Raw genomic sequence first — 14,076 nt, forward strand, 5'->3', positions numbered from 1 at the left:
ACTGAACAACACCATGCCGCACTGAACAACACGATCCCGCATCGAACAACACCATCCTGCACTGAACAACACCATGCCGCACTGAACAACACCATGCCGCACTGAACAACACCATTCCACACTGAACAACACCATGCCGCACTGAACAACACCATCCTGCACTGAACAACACCATCCCGCACTGAACAACACCATGCCGCATTGAACAACACCATGCCGCACTGAACAACACCATCCTGCACTGAACAACACCATGCCGCACTGAACAACACCATGCCGCACTGAACAACACCATGCCGCACTGAACAACATTATGCCGCACTGAACAACATTATGCCGCACTAAACAACATTATGTCGCACTGAACAACACCATGCCGCACTGAACAACACCATGCTGCACTGAACAACATTATGCCGCACTGAACAACACGATCCCGCATTGAACAACACCATCCCGCACTGAACAACACCATGCCGCATTGAACAACACCATGCCGCACTGAACAACACCATCCCGCACTGAACAACACCACCCCGCACTGAACAACACCATGCCGCACTGAACAACACCATGCCGCACTGAACAACACCATTCCGCACTGAACAACACCATGCCGCACTGAACAACACCATGCCGCACTGAACAACACCATGCCGCACTGAACAACACCATGCCGCACTCAACAACACCATGCCGCACTGAACAACACCATGCCGCACTGAACAACACCATCCCGCACTGAACAACACCATGCCGCATTGAACAACACCATGCCGCACTGAACAACACCAACCCGCACTGAACAACACCATGCCGCACTGAACAACATTATGGCGCACTGAACAACATTATGCCGCACTGAACAACACCATGCCGCACTGAACAACACCATGCCGCACTGAACAACACCATGCCGCACTGAACAACACTATGCCGCACTGAACAACATTATGCCGCACTGAACAACACCATGCCGCACTGAACAACACCATGCCGCACTGAACAACACCATGCCGCACTGAACAACACGACGTCGCACTGAACAACACGACGCCGCACAGAACAACACGACGCCGCACAGAATAACACAATACCGCACAGAACAACACAATACCGCACAAACAGTTTTAGATAATATTACGTCGCAGTCATGTGACGCGGACATGACGTCAATAGGCGGAACTCACGGCAAAATTATAATCCGTGGGCGTGGCTTGCAACAGGAAGTAGGAAAGCGGCAGTTCTGGCAAACAAGACACAGCGGTTAGTAACACGATGACTAACAAGGCAAATATTTTTGTTTTCAGCTTGCAACTTGACCGTCTAGAGCGTACAAGGTAATTACAACTGTTTTTTTTTAGCCCTGAAAAGCGAGGGAGTGTGGCGTTTGGGAGGAATGTCGAACTCGGCGTCTGCTTCCAGCCACAGACGCCAAATTTCGACGATTATTTCGACTGGTCAACGGTTGTAAATTATTGCGTTGACTAAAAACTTTATTTAACTCTACTCTTAACTTTGCCGTTTCAGATATGCGGGTATTACACCGCGGAAATGACGTCAATAGGCTGAACTCTCGCCAAAATTCAAATCTGTGGGCGCAATGGCCTTGAGCGAGACACCGGATACAAACACGACGATTATCAACAGAAATATCTTTATTTTCTGCTTGCAAGTGGACCGTCTAGAGCGTACACGGTAAGTACAACTCATTGTGTTTAAAAAGATTTACGTTTGTGTAGTTTGCGTTGCGTTGTATCTGTGAATGTTGGTTGAGGCTAAATGTTAATGTTTAATTTCATTCCTTTAGGTTCCACGGTGTTTGTTGGCTGTATGTTTTCCACTGCAAGAAGAGGCTCGTATCATTGACCAGCAGGAGCTACAATGGTGAGTACCCCTTTCGTCTTCCATTTATGTTAAACACTTCCTATTTCATGTCTAACAGTACTCGATTTAACAAATAACCATAAATAAATACAGTGTGGGCAGTCACGTTAACATATGTGATTATCCTGCCTAATATGTTTATCACAAATATGTCACTAATCACTAATATGTTTATTTGTTTATCACAACACCTTTGGACCTTCAGCAATCGATTATTTACCTTCATCTACATAGAGACAGAACGATGGTGTCTTAAACATCTCATTCATTTCACCAAATAACTTCACGCAGGTGGATAACGGCCGTCTCGGTCACGCTATGTTGCGTGATGCAGTTTTGAAGAACCAAATGCATTTATTCAATGAATAAGTCAAGCTAGTTCTATGTTTATGATGTTGTAAGTTACGGTACCGATTGAAGTTGAGTTCGAAGCCAGTGGAAAACAGCGCTGCGTTTGTGCTCTCCAGGTACAAATGTTGTGATCTCTGACTGACGACCGGGCGAGACTCGAGTAAGAGATGTCCAAACGAGCTCCGGCAGGGCGGGCCAAGGCGGAGCGAACGGACGCCCTTCAGGCCGCCAATGACGAGCTGAGAACCAAACTGATGGACGTCCAGTTAGAACTTCAGCAGGAGAAGAACAAGGTGAAAACCTCAACAGACAGACACTGCCTGCCTCCCTGCCTGCCTCCCTGCCTGCCTCCCTGCCTGCCTCCCTCCCTCCCAGTTTTCCCGATGTAGATTAGACATGCGTGTGCCATGACTGTGTCAGCCTACATCAACAAATGCACCGAGGACGTCAGCACCACTAAGAATATCATCACCCGGGGCAACCAACGACCCTGGATGACTGAGGAGGTACGTCAAACGCTACGAGCGCGGAACTCTGCCTTCAAGTCTGGCGACAAGGAGACACTGAGGACAGCGAGAGCCAACTTGAACCGTGCCATCAGGATAGCGAAGCGAGACCGCAGTCGAAAATTTCAGGATCGTTTCCACGACGTCAAAAACATCAGGAGTATGTGGCAAGGCATACGGGCGATTACAGACTACAACTCACCCTCCCCCCCCCCGGTGGGTGTAGTTGATGCTGACTTTCTAAATGGTCTAAATAACTTCTTTGGGAGGTTCGAGGCACTAAACGGCACTCCAGCAGTTAAAACTGTCCCCCATCAGGAAGAGGAGGTACTCTGCCTTGACTCCGCCGATGTGTTGAAGACCCTGAGGAGAGTCAACCCCTGTAAGGCCCCTGGCCCCGACAACATTCCTGGGCGTGTGTTCAGGGAATGTGCAAGTCATCTGGCTGGGGTCATCACAGACATTTTTAACACCTCGCTGGGCCAAGCCACAGTGCCGGCGTGCTTTAAGACTGCCTCCATCATTCCGGTGCCGAAGAAACCTCAAATCACCTCATTTAATGATTACCGGCCTGTTGCACTGACTCCGGTTATGATGAAGTGCTTCGAAAGGCTGCTTAAAGGTCACATCGTTTCCAGACTCCCCCTATTATTTGACCCGTTCCAGTTTGCCGACCGGCAAAACCGCTCCACTCAGGACGCCATCTCCTCCGTTCTTCACCTGAGCCTGGCTCACCTGGAGGAGAAGAACACCCATGTGCGGAGGCTGTTCCTGGACTTCAGCTCAGCGTTTAACACCATCATCCCACAGCATCTGGTAGGAAAATTGGAACACCTGGGCTTCAACACCCCCCTTCGCAACTGGCTGCTAGACTTCCTCACCAACAGACCTCAGTCAGTCCGGGTCGGACAGAACACCTCTGATGTCATCACCCTCAGCACAGGCTCCCTTCAGGGCTGCGTCCTGAGCCCCCTGCTGTGCACCCTGATGACACACGACTGCGTCCTCAGGTTCACCACCAATCACATCGTGAAGTCAGCAGACGACACAACGGTGGTGGGGCTCATCAGAGACAACAACGACCTGGACTACAGAGAGGAGGTGGAGCAGCTGGTGGGCTGGTGCAGAGAAAACAGCCTGATCCTGAATGAGGAGAAGATGAAGGAGATCATCGTCGACTTCAGGAAAAAACAGCCTCACCACGCTCCACTGATCATCAACAGCTCAGCTGTGGAGGTGGTCAGCACCACCAAATTCCTGGGGGTCCACATCACAGAAGACCTCACCTGGACTATGAACACTACGGCACTGGTCAAGAGGGCACAGAAGCGCTTGTACTTCCTGCGGAGGATGAGGAGAGCCCACCTGCCCCCACCCATCATGAGGACGTTCTACAGGAGCACCATAGAGAGCATTCTGACAAGCTGTCTCTCTGTGTGGTGTGGAGGCTGCACCGCCTCCGATTGGAAGAACGTGAGGAGAGTGGTGAGGACAGCAGAGAGGATCATAGGGGCTCCTCTTCCCTCCATTCAGGACATTTCATCTCAGCGCTGCATGTCCCGTGCCCGTAACATCATCAATGACCCATCACACCCCCACCATGGACTGTTCTCCCTGCTGCCCTCTGGGAAGAGGTTTGCAGCATCCGCTGCAGGTCCACCAGGTTCTGCAACAGCTTTTTCCCTGCTGTCATCAGACTGTTGAACACTAGAACTGTTGAGCTCTAAACTGAACTCTGCATCACACATTCACAGAACTGTACTTTATGACACTACGGACCTCTATCTTGCACTATCTCGCACTACCAACTTTACTGAACTTGTATAAACCCTTTAAATAGAAGTTTAATACATGGTTTAGCATTCCTCTGCACACTCTTGAATACTGTTTTGCCTACTTGCACTATTGCATAATTATCACTGCTGCACTTTATACTTATTTTTAATATATATATATATATATATATATAGTATATATGTATATATATATATTTTCATAGGATATGTTACTTCTATTCAACTGCAATATCACTACTTTGTTGTAAGACGTATGCAACGGAATTTCGTTTTGTATGCACCATGTGCAGACAAGATGACAATAAAGTTTGTCTAAGTCTAAGTCATGTCAGGTCAGCTGTCTGGAGAGAGAGAGAAGTCAGGACCTGCGGGCGGAGCACCACCGTGCCACCGCCGCCATGACGGAACTCAAAAGCAAACTCCATGAGGAGAAGCAGAAAGAGTTAGCCATTACCAGGGAGACATTACTGCGGCAGCATGAAATGGAGCTGATGAGAGTGATCAAAATCAAAGATGGAGAGATCCAGCGACTGAATGCCTTGGTCCTCAGCCTGAGGGACGGCTCCATGGACAAGGTGATCCGCTCTATCCGTGTCTGACTATCCGCACGCCACGTCGGGCTTCGATGCGGCCGCTACCGTATTGTGTAGCTTGTCCCCAGTAAGCGTCGCGGCGCTCCGTTGCGGTCTCAACGGCCCGGTGTGGCGCAATGTCTGCTCAGGTGAGGAGGGGGGGGCGCTTTGCTGGCGGAGGTGGAGGAGACGCGGCGGTGTCGGGAGACCGAGCGGTGTCGCCTCCACCAGGAGCGCGGAAGAAGCCCTGGCAGCGGCCCAGCAGGCCTGGCAGTCCCGAGCGGCCGAGCTCCGATCGGCTCATCACCAGCATCGGGAGGAGCTGAGCCGAACCAAGAGAGACTGCGAGAGGGAGATCCGCCGACTGGTAGGACTGATCAGATGCGCGGTGCGTGGCTATGTTCCCAATTTCGTTGTATACCTGCAGTGCAATGACACCTAAGGCATTCTATTCTATTCTATTTCACAAGAAGAAAATGTCCGGTTGCTCGCTTCGCTTTTGTCACAGCAAAGGTGTTCTAGTCGATTCAAGAAAAAAATTGGCCGGTTGCTCTCTTTGTTTTTGTCACAATTCTGGCAAATGAGTTTGCCCGCCTGCCTGAGCGCTCCCCGTTTGTACATCCAGACGGATGAGATCAAGCTGAAAGACAGAGCGGTTAGTGTTTTGGATGAAGCCCTGGGGCCGGCCACGTCCACCGCCTTCAGCTGCAGACTCAGGCTGCCGAGCAGCAGATCGCTGCCCTGAGGGATTCCCAAAGGGCGGGCCTAAACTACCCTGGAAGTGGGGTCAACGCCGCTACTAGCAATCCTCTTCATTGCGTAAGCCACCTCATCACACACTTGCAGTACGCATGACTTAGTTCGTTGCTGGAGGAAGGTAGCACAAAAACAGTTTTGAACTTTGAACGAGTGCTTGTGTGTGTGTGTTGCGGGGCGTTTTCAGTCTCAGGAGGATCGGGACACGCGACGGTTTCATCTGAAAATCGCTGAGCTCAGCGCAGTCATCAGGAAACTGGAGGATCGAAACGCCCTGCTTTCTGAAGAGCGCAATGAACTGGTAATTTATTGACGGCACGCTTGAAGGTTTGCGCTACGTTTGATGCGCGCCATCCAGCGAGGCACCCATTGCGCTTGCTTATTAGTTGAGCGGCGCGGCGAGTCGGTTGCCTGGTAGATGTCTTTTATTGGGAGCCAAAGCCACGATTCCGTTCAAACCGATGCAAAAGGAATGGATACGTTCTGGCCCGCGTGTTGTGCGTCTTTCACATCCCGCACTTCATGCTTGCAGCTAAAGCGACTGAGAGAAACAGAAAGCCAGTTTCTGCCACTCCTGTACAAAAACAAACGCCTGAGCAGGAAGAATGAAGAACTCTCGCTGGTGCTGTGTCGCCTTGAAAACAAAGTGCGCTTTGTCACCCAGGAGAACGAGGAGATGGCAAGCTTGGTAAGTCGACGCGGACAACGGCGGCGTGCCAACAGAGTCCACTGCATTTGTGTTCCACAGAGAAGGCCTAGTTCGCTCAATGACCTGGACCGCGGTTGCGGCCAGCAGGACGGTGAAATGGAGTTCCTTCAAGTTGTGGAGCAGCGGCACATCATCGACGACTTGTCCAAGGTCTTCAGGCAGGCGACTCGGTGCACGTACGGCAGCGCCGCGCTCGCTCGCTGTCGCCAGGAAACCTTTTCCGTCCAAAGCTTGGCCGGCGGCCGCCATCCAAAAAATTGGCCCCTTAAATTCCGACCTTTCAAGCAGGAGCATTGTGCGCACGCGTTTGAACACGCTTTAGACTTGTTTTGCCGTTTTCAGCAGCTCAAAGCTCCCGTTTTGTCAGCGCCTTTGCCACTCGCTGTGCGCTGAAAACGACGGACTTGCCCGGCTGCTCAGCCCGTCAACCATGAGCCGCGAGCGCGACGTCATTGTCCGTAGGCAGCTAGTGGCAAAATGCACCCTGTTAGAGTTGCGCTCGCTCCAACTTATTTTGCAAGAACCACACGGGAGACAAGTAAGTTCTTTTGGACACCTGCAGGTGGAGAGTCCATCCGTTGTACGAATGAAGTCTGACTCTCGGCTCCTGCACGAGCATTTTAATTAAGAGAAACAGGGTGGGTGTAAGAGTGGATTGAATAGAGGAAGCCCTTGACCTCTAGTCAAAACATAGCAAGGGGTGTTTTACGACTTTGTGTAGGAAGGGATAAGCGATAGGGATAAATAAGGGATAAATAATATTATTTATTACAGGTCGCAGTCAAAGTCAAAGCAACACAATGATACGATAAAGATAATCTGGAAAACCCTGACACACCCTGTAGTTGTCACTTTTGGAAAAGACGAGCGTCCCTCCAATCATCGCCGGTGACGTGTTTTTCAGGCTCTGGAGACAGGAGCTCATGTCAGAAATGTCATTGTGAGTCGCGTTTGTTTCTGCGCCGGAGCCGTTCGTTCCCTTTGCATCCAAAGAATCTCAAAGGCGGATTATTTGTGTCGACAGGAGAGAGATTTGCTGCTACGATACCGACGTCGAGAATCTCTGAGGAGGAACAAAGCGTGAGGTCCTGCAAGGTGAGTCTGTTTGTTTGCGGCTGCTTGGTGTTGCGCAAGATGAAATGGCCTTTTTCTCGCTATCGTTCCTCTCGTCGATTCATCGTGAGGTGTCGCTTCAGTTTGTTCAGAGAGATGTTTGCTTCCGCGCCCGCAGGTCATCGAAACATTTTACGGCTACGACGAAGACGTGTTGGTGGACTCGGACGGATCGTCCTTGTCTTTTCACACCGACAGAACCCCCGACACGGAACCCGAAGAGGTAGCCCGCCATTTCTGCCAGCGTATTGGCACCAAACATTCCTCTTCAGCCTGGAATCGGACTCGTCTTTGCGTCGCGGGTGCTTTGTCGCCGGTCTGACTGATTCTGGTACTAGTGCTGTGTTGCATTGGTGTGTGCATGAAGAGGCGGAGCTTCGCTACCGCCAGCTGACGCAAGAATATCAAGCGCTGCAACGAGCCTACGCTCTGCTAGCCCAGACCAGCGAAAGGGGACTACGACGCCGAGAAGGAGATCAAGGTGGCGCCCCTTCCCGCAACCCCCGGCCGGGTCGCAGCCTCCCCGTTCTCACCCAGCCTCGGGTGTTCTCTGGTCTGAAAGGAGGAGGAGGAGCCTCCCTCCTCCTCCTTTCAGACCAGAGAAAAGCTGATGGTAGAAATGGGTCACTATCAAAGCAGAGTAGCAGATCTGGAGTCAGCGCTGAAGCAACAAGGACAGGTAAGCTCATCAATGAGCACACCTTTTTCTCAGACAAAATAGCTACATTCTTCAGTCACTCATCCGTCTGGCATTACTGGACCAACCCCCCCCCCGAACGTGGCTGGGAAAATGCGGAGAAAAGCAAATGTCATTTTCCAGTCAACCAAAGAATTTGTGGATGAAAATGACACAACATTCCAAAGCTGTCCACGCGTTTGTCTCTTCTAGAATGTCAAGTGGGTGGAGGAGAAGCAGCTGCTGCGTCAGAGCAATCAGCAGTTGGCCGAAAAGGTGACGGAAAGAAAGGCGCTGGGCGGAGTCGCTTGGCGTCACACCTGTCGGGAAGCCCCGCAGATGAGGTCTGACTGTCTTTTCAGGTCAGGCGGATGGAGGCGGAAGAAGCGCGTCTGAAAGAGCACATCCAGGATATCCGAGACCAAAACGAACTGCTTGAGTTCCGCATCCTGGAGCTGGAGGTGGGAAGACTCGCACAAGCGTGTTGAGGCCAGAGATGTGACGGACGGACGGACGGACGGACGGACGGATGCATGCCTCTGCCTTTCAGGAGAGGGAGTGGCGCTCCCCCGTCTTGAAGTTTCTGCAAGTCCGTTTCCCAGACGGCCTCAGCCCTTTGCAGATCTACTGCGAGGCCGAGGGCGTGAGCGTACGTAAGGCGTCCCTCGCAACCCTAACCTTAACCCGAGGTCCCAGAACACCTTACATTGCTCCTTGCGCCTTTCCCCCGGACATCGTCATCAGTGATCTGATGAAGAAGCTGGACATCCTGGGCTATAACGCCGTAAGTGTATGTCGAACTCCTTATGTTCGCACTCCACGAGACTCGGCGGCTCAAATGTGACTTTTGGAAGGCTTTGCGCTGAAAGAAGCTTGTTGACGCTGTGCCTTTGGGCTCTTGCAGAATCTCACCAACGAGGAGCAGGTGGTCGTGATTCACGCCAGGACCCTTCTCACCCTAGCCGAGAAGGTAACGCGCACGTCCACGCACGCTCTCGCATTCTGCTTATGTGACAGCAGCCTTTCCTCAGTGGTTAGAATACATCAAAGTGACCAAGTCAGCACTTCAACAGAAGATGTTGGACATTGAAAGTGAGAAGGTAGACAGACACGCGACATCAGCCAAGGGGAACTCCGGCAATGTGCCCCAACAATTCTGACCTTGAGCTGTGCTAGGATATGTTCTGCAAGCAGAAGGGCTACCTGGATGAAGAGTTGGACTTCAGGAAGTGTTCCATGGACCAGGCTCATAAGGTAAGCCTCCCTCAAATCTCCCGCCGGACCACTGATGGACGAGGATTGCGGCCCAGAGGATCCTGGAGCTGGAGGCCATGTTGTACGAGGCGCTACCGCAGCGGGACTGCCCCGCCACGGACGGCGAAAAAGCCAGCCACGCTGGCGTGAATGACGTGCTGACGGCGGATCAGAGAGAAGAGCTTAGGAGCGCCGTGGACCAATGGAAGCGAGCCCTGATGTGCGAGTTGAGGGAGCGCGACGCTTGCATCCTCCAAGAGAGAATGGATCTGCTGCACAGCGCGCAACAGGTAAGGGCCCAAAGCCAGCCCGGCACTTACTTGCACGCTTACTGGCTTTTGAATGCCACTTTCCATTTGTCCGTCCTAGAGGAACAAAGAGCTGAAAGAATTCATCGAAGCTCAGAAGAGACAAATCAAACAATTGGAGGAGAAGTTTCTGTTTCTCTTTCTATTCTTCTCCTTGGCCTTCATTCTGTGGCCCTAACACCAGCTGGTGAGTGAGCTCCAGCGGCACCGCACTCGACACCTCCGATACACTGCCAGCCGGTCTCAGACGTTGGCAGACGCTCCGATGCCAACGTATACCCCCCGCCACGGTGACAGAGGCACCGCGTCACACCGGCGCTCATCCAATCAGAAGGCAGGAAAAGCAAATTCACATGCAGGGCACTTTTGAACCAGAAGAGAGCGCCACAAAAAACGGTTGTTGCCCCAAACGCGCACTAAAAAGGGTCAGAATAACAAGAGTCCCACTGGCCAGCCGGGGCCACCCGTCCAGCTGTTTCTTCAGGGGTGAAAAAAATTGGAGTCACCGGTGAGTACATTTTGCATTTAGCTCTGCTTTTCTGCTTCTGTCTTCAAGTGTGTGGCATCCTGCGATCAAAGAGTCAGCCAACCCCAAAGCGGTTGACCTCAACGTCCCACCACCATGCCTACCAGAGCAGGTGACGTGATGCTTTGGACATCCTTCCGTCTCAGATGCCCAAAAGTACTCTTTGCCACATCTGCGGCAATACGGTGTCTTTTCAAAGGTGCAAATAAATCCAGCGTGGGCGGAACACGCACGTCTTCGGTTTTTCCCGCTTTGTTTGTGTGACAGCTGTTGTGAAAATTTTATACAAATAAAGTTGTATAGTACAGGTTTGGCCAAGCCGCAACTCCCGAACCGCATGCGGCTCTTTTATGTTCATATCAACATTTGTGTGTGTGTGGGGGGGGGGGGTTGTGCGTGTTGGCTTCACTTGAGTTCAATTTGGTATTTTGGTCAAAAGCGCATGTGGTGAAATTCCACAAAGTAGGATGGGCAAACACATTTCTTTAAACTATGAGTGTCAATTGGGCTCTCGAAATGGCAGGGAAAAGATGCACAGCAAAACGAAAATACGTAGATGAACACAGGACGTTTTAATCAGAGTGGGAAAGTTTCTATTTTTTGTTGAACGTGATGGCAAACCATTCTGCCTGATATGTCAGACCTCAGCGCATTTCAAAGATTCAAATCTTCAGCGCCATGCACTTCAGCTCACTCCATGCTAACATTGATCAGGCGTCGAACCCGCATCATCATGCTTAAGAGGTGGCCATGCTAACCAGTGCGCCATTATGTCAACGCATAATAACTAAGTCTACTGGTCAAAACAGCGGTTACTATATGACGTCGCTACGTCGTGGTCACGTGACGCAGACAAGACGTCAATGGACGTGGGCAGAGTTAACTTGTTTAAAAGGGAGTAGGCAGAAGAAATATTTAATTTATTTAAATCTATTTTGAGTGCACACCATTATGCCAATGCATAACAACTGTAAATCTACTAAACAAAACAGCGGTTGCTATATGACATCTGCCACGTCGTGGTCACGTGACATACGTGACGTCGATGGGCGTAACTTTCGCCGGAAGTCAAATCCGCGGGGAGAGTTAACTTGTTTAAAAGAGAGTGGGCAGAAGAATTATTTAATTTATTTAAATCTATTTGGTGTGTGCGCCATTATGTCAATGCATAACAACTGTAAGTCTACTAAACAAAACAGCGGTTGCTATTTGACGTCTGCCACGTCGTGGTCACGTGACGCGGACGTGACGTCGACGCCTACTTTACATCCCACCGATCACAGGACTCCTCGGCTGCATAACCGTGCCCCCTTCCCAACCAATCGGATTTGCTATACGCGAAAACGACGCCAATGGAAAGAGCTTCCGCCCAAATTTAAATCCGTGGGCGTGGCTCGCAGCAGGAAGTAGGAAAATGGCGGCGATGTTGACAAAGACACAGCGGATGGTAACATACGACTAACAAGAGAAATATTTTTATTTTCTGCTTGCAACTGGACCGTCCAGAGCGTACACGGTAAGTACAACTCATCGTTTTTAAAAAGAAGTACTTTTGTTGCCCTGAAAAGCGAGTGAGCGTGGCGTTTGTGGGGGACGTCGAATTTCGACGATTCTTTCTGGTCAACGGTTGTAAATGATTGTGTTGATTAAAAAAGAAAACTTGATGTAACTCTACTTTTAACTGCCGTTTCAGATAGATTTGGAATTGCATCACATCCAATTTTGCCTAGAGCGTACACGGTAAGTAACACTCGTTGTGTTTAAGGAGATTTACGTTTGTAATAGCAGAAGTGTAGCCGCGTTGCGTTGTACGTGTGAATGTTGGTCCGGGCGAAATGTTAATGTTTAATTTCATTCCTTTAGGTTCCACGGTGTTTGTTGGCTGCAAGTTTTCCACTGCAAGAAGAGGCTCATATCATTGACCAGGAGCGAGCTACAATGGTGAGTAGCCATAACATTTATGTTAAACACTTCCTATTTCATGTCTAACAGTACTTGATTTAACAAATAACCATAAATAAATACAGTGTGGGCACTGAAGTTAACATATGTGATTATACTGCCTAATCTGTCACCGAGTAGATTGTTGCAAAGTAATATAAGATCCAAAGTTGTAATTCAGAATAGTTTTCAAAAGAAGGCCATTAGAATTATATACAAGTCTGATTACCCTGAACAAGCTATTAATTAAATCACAAATTCTTCAATTCAAAGATTTGGTAGATTATCAGACAAATAATGTCTAACAGTAATTGATTTAACACATCACGATAAGTAGATTGAGTGTGGGCACTCTCAAGTTAACATATGTGATTATACTGCCTAATCTGTTACAGAGTATGTTGTTGCCAAGTAATGTAGAATAGATCCAAAGTAGTAATCCAGAATAGTTTTGAAGAGGCCATTAGAATGATAAACAAATCTGATTACCTTGAACATAATAACAAGCTAAGTGTTTAATATGTCCTATGAAGTCAAAATTGGGCACCATCATGTGGTGAAATTTGGAATTGCATCACATCCAATTTTGCCTGGGAACAAACAGATTACATAAATCTTAGTTTTGAATAAGCCACTCCTTCTCAAACAAGTAAACTCTGCCCATTTTGCGCAGTAGATGTTCTGTTAATATCTAGTATTTATACAAAGTCATAATTTAAATTGCTTTCAACCTTCATTCATCGGTTCAACCAACATTACTCGCTCTTATTACCAACTTGTATTGATTTAACTAAGCGTTTAATACTTCCTATCAGGTCTCAAATCGAGATTTGGCAAAATACAATTTCAGCAAATCCAATTTTGCCAGGGAACAAAAATAGATTAAATAAACTAAATAAGTCCTCTTCCCATTAAATAAATCAGAAAAGTCTGTCTTGTAACCAGTCCTCTTCAAACAAGTAAAGTCTGCCCATTTTGTGCCGTAGATTTTGTGTCTATGCCTAGTATTTAAACAAAATCATAATTTAAACGACTTCTTTCCTTCATTCACTTTGGAAATTTGGAATTGCAGCAAATCGAATTTTGGCAGGGAACAAAAATAGATCAATTAAACTAAATAAGTCTTCTTCCCATTAAATAAATTAAAAAAGTCTGTCTTGTAACCAGTCCTTTTCAAACAAGTAAAGTCTGCCCATTTTGTGCCGTCGATTTTGTGTTAATGCCTAGTATTTATACAAAATCATAATTTAAAGGACTTCATTCCTTCATTCACTTTGGAAATTTGGAATTGCAGCACATCAAATTTTGCCTGGGAAGAAAAGTAGATTAAATAAATTTAATAAGTCTTACTACTTCCCATTAAATAAATTAAATACGTCTTACTTGTTCCCACTCCTTTTCAAAACAGTAGTTTAAAACGAGGGCCCTTCACTCAATCTTTAACCTCAACCCCGCACGTTGTGTTGTATCTGTGAATGTTGGTTGTGGCCAAATGATAGTTTTCTTTCATTCGTTTAGGTTCCAAGAAAACTTGATGTAACTCTACTTTCAACTGCCGTTTCAGATAAGCGGGTATTACGTCGCAGTCAAATGCCGCGGATATGACGTAATTGCCCGAACCTCCGCCAAAATTCAAATCTGTTGGCGCGATGGCCGTGAGCCACTGAGCAGCGACGATTAT

General features: G+C 48.7%; 1 protein-coding gene across 3 annotated transcripts; it reads left to right on the forward strand.

Moving 5' to 3' along the window:
* Nucleotides 1-8,630: 8,630 nt before the first annotated feature.
* On the forward strand, nt 8,631-10,782 carry LOC148385849 (janus kinase and microtubule-interacting protein 3-like). 3 transcript variants are annotated; one of them, XM_088399068.1, is made up of 6 exons: nt 8,631-8,827; nt 8,917-9,156; nt 9,271-9,466; nt 9,543-9,910; nt 9,990-10,115; nt 10,485-10,782. In XM_088399068.1, exons 1-3 carry the CDS (start codon nt 8,738-8,740, stop codon nt 9,454-9,456), a joined length of 516 nt encoding a protein of 171 aa, XP_088255194.1. In that variant the 5' UTR covers nt 8,631-8,737; the 3' UTR covers nt 9,457-9,466; nt 9,543-9,910; nt 9,990-10,115; nt 10,485-10,782. The 3 variants fall into 3 exon arrangements, with proteins under 3 accessions (XP_088255194.1, XP_088255192.1, XP_088255195.1); XM_088399066.1 differs by having other exon boundaries at nt 9,990-10,782; XM_088399069.1 differs by having other exon boundaries at nt 8,917-9,150; nt 9,990-10,782.
* Nucleotides 10,783-14,076: the final 3,294 nt, after the last annotated feature.

This window comes from Syngnathus floridae, chromosome 15 (assembly GCF_059516105.1).
Source record: "Syngnathus floridae isolate MCC-2025c chromosome 15, RoL_Sflo_1.0, whole genome shotgun sequence".
NCBI lineage: Eukaryota > Metazoa > Chordata > Actinopteri > Syngnathiformes > Syngnathidae > Syngnathus > Syngnathus floridae.

What these genes read in the sequence shown, in the direction of transcription:
- LOC148385849 (XM_088399066.1), top strand. Translation starts at nt 8,738, where the DNA reads ATGGAGGCGGAAGAAGCGCGTCTGAAAGAGCACATCCAGGATATCCGA. An exon ending in TCCGCATCCTGGAGCTGGAG is followed by an intron (nt 8,828 to 8,916) that starts GTGGGAAGACTC and finishes TCTGCCTTTCAG; the next exon opens with GAGAGGGAGTGGCGCTCCCC. An exon ending in TGGGCTATAACGCCGTAAGT is followed by an intron (nt 9,157 to 9,270) that starts GTATGTCGAACT and finishes GGGCTCTTGCAG; the next exon opens with AATCTCACCAACGAGGAGCA.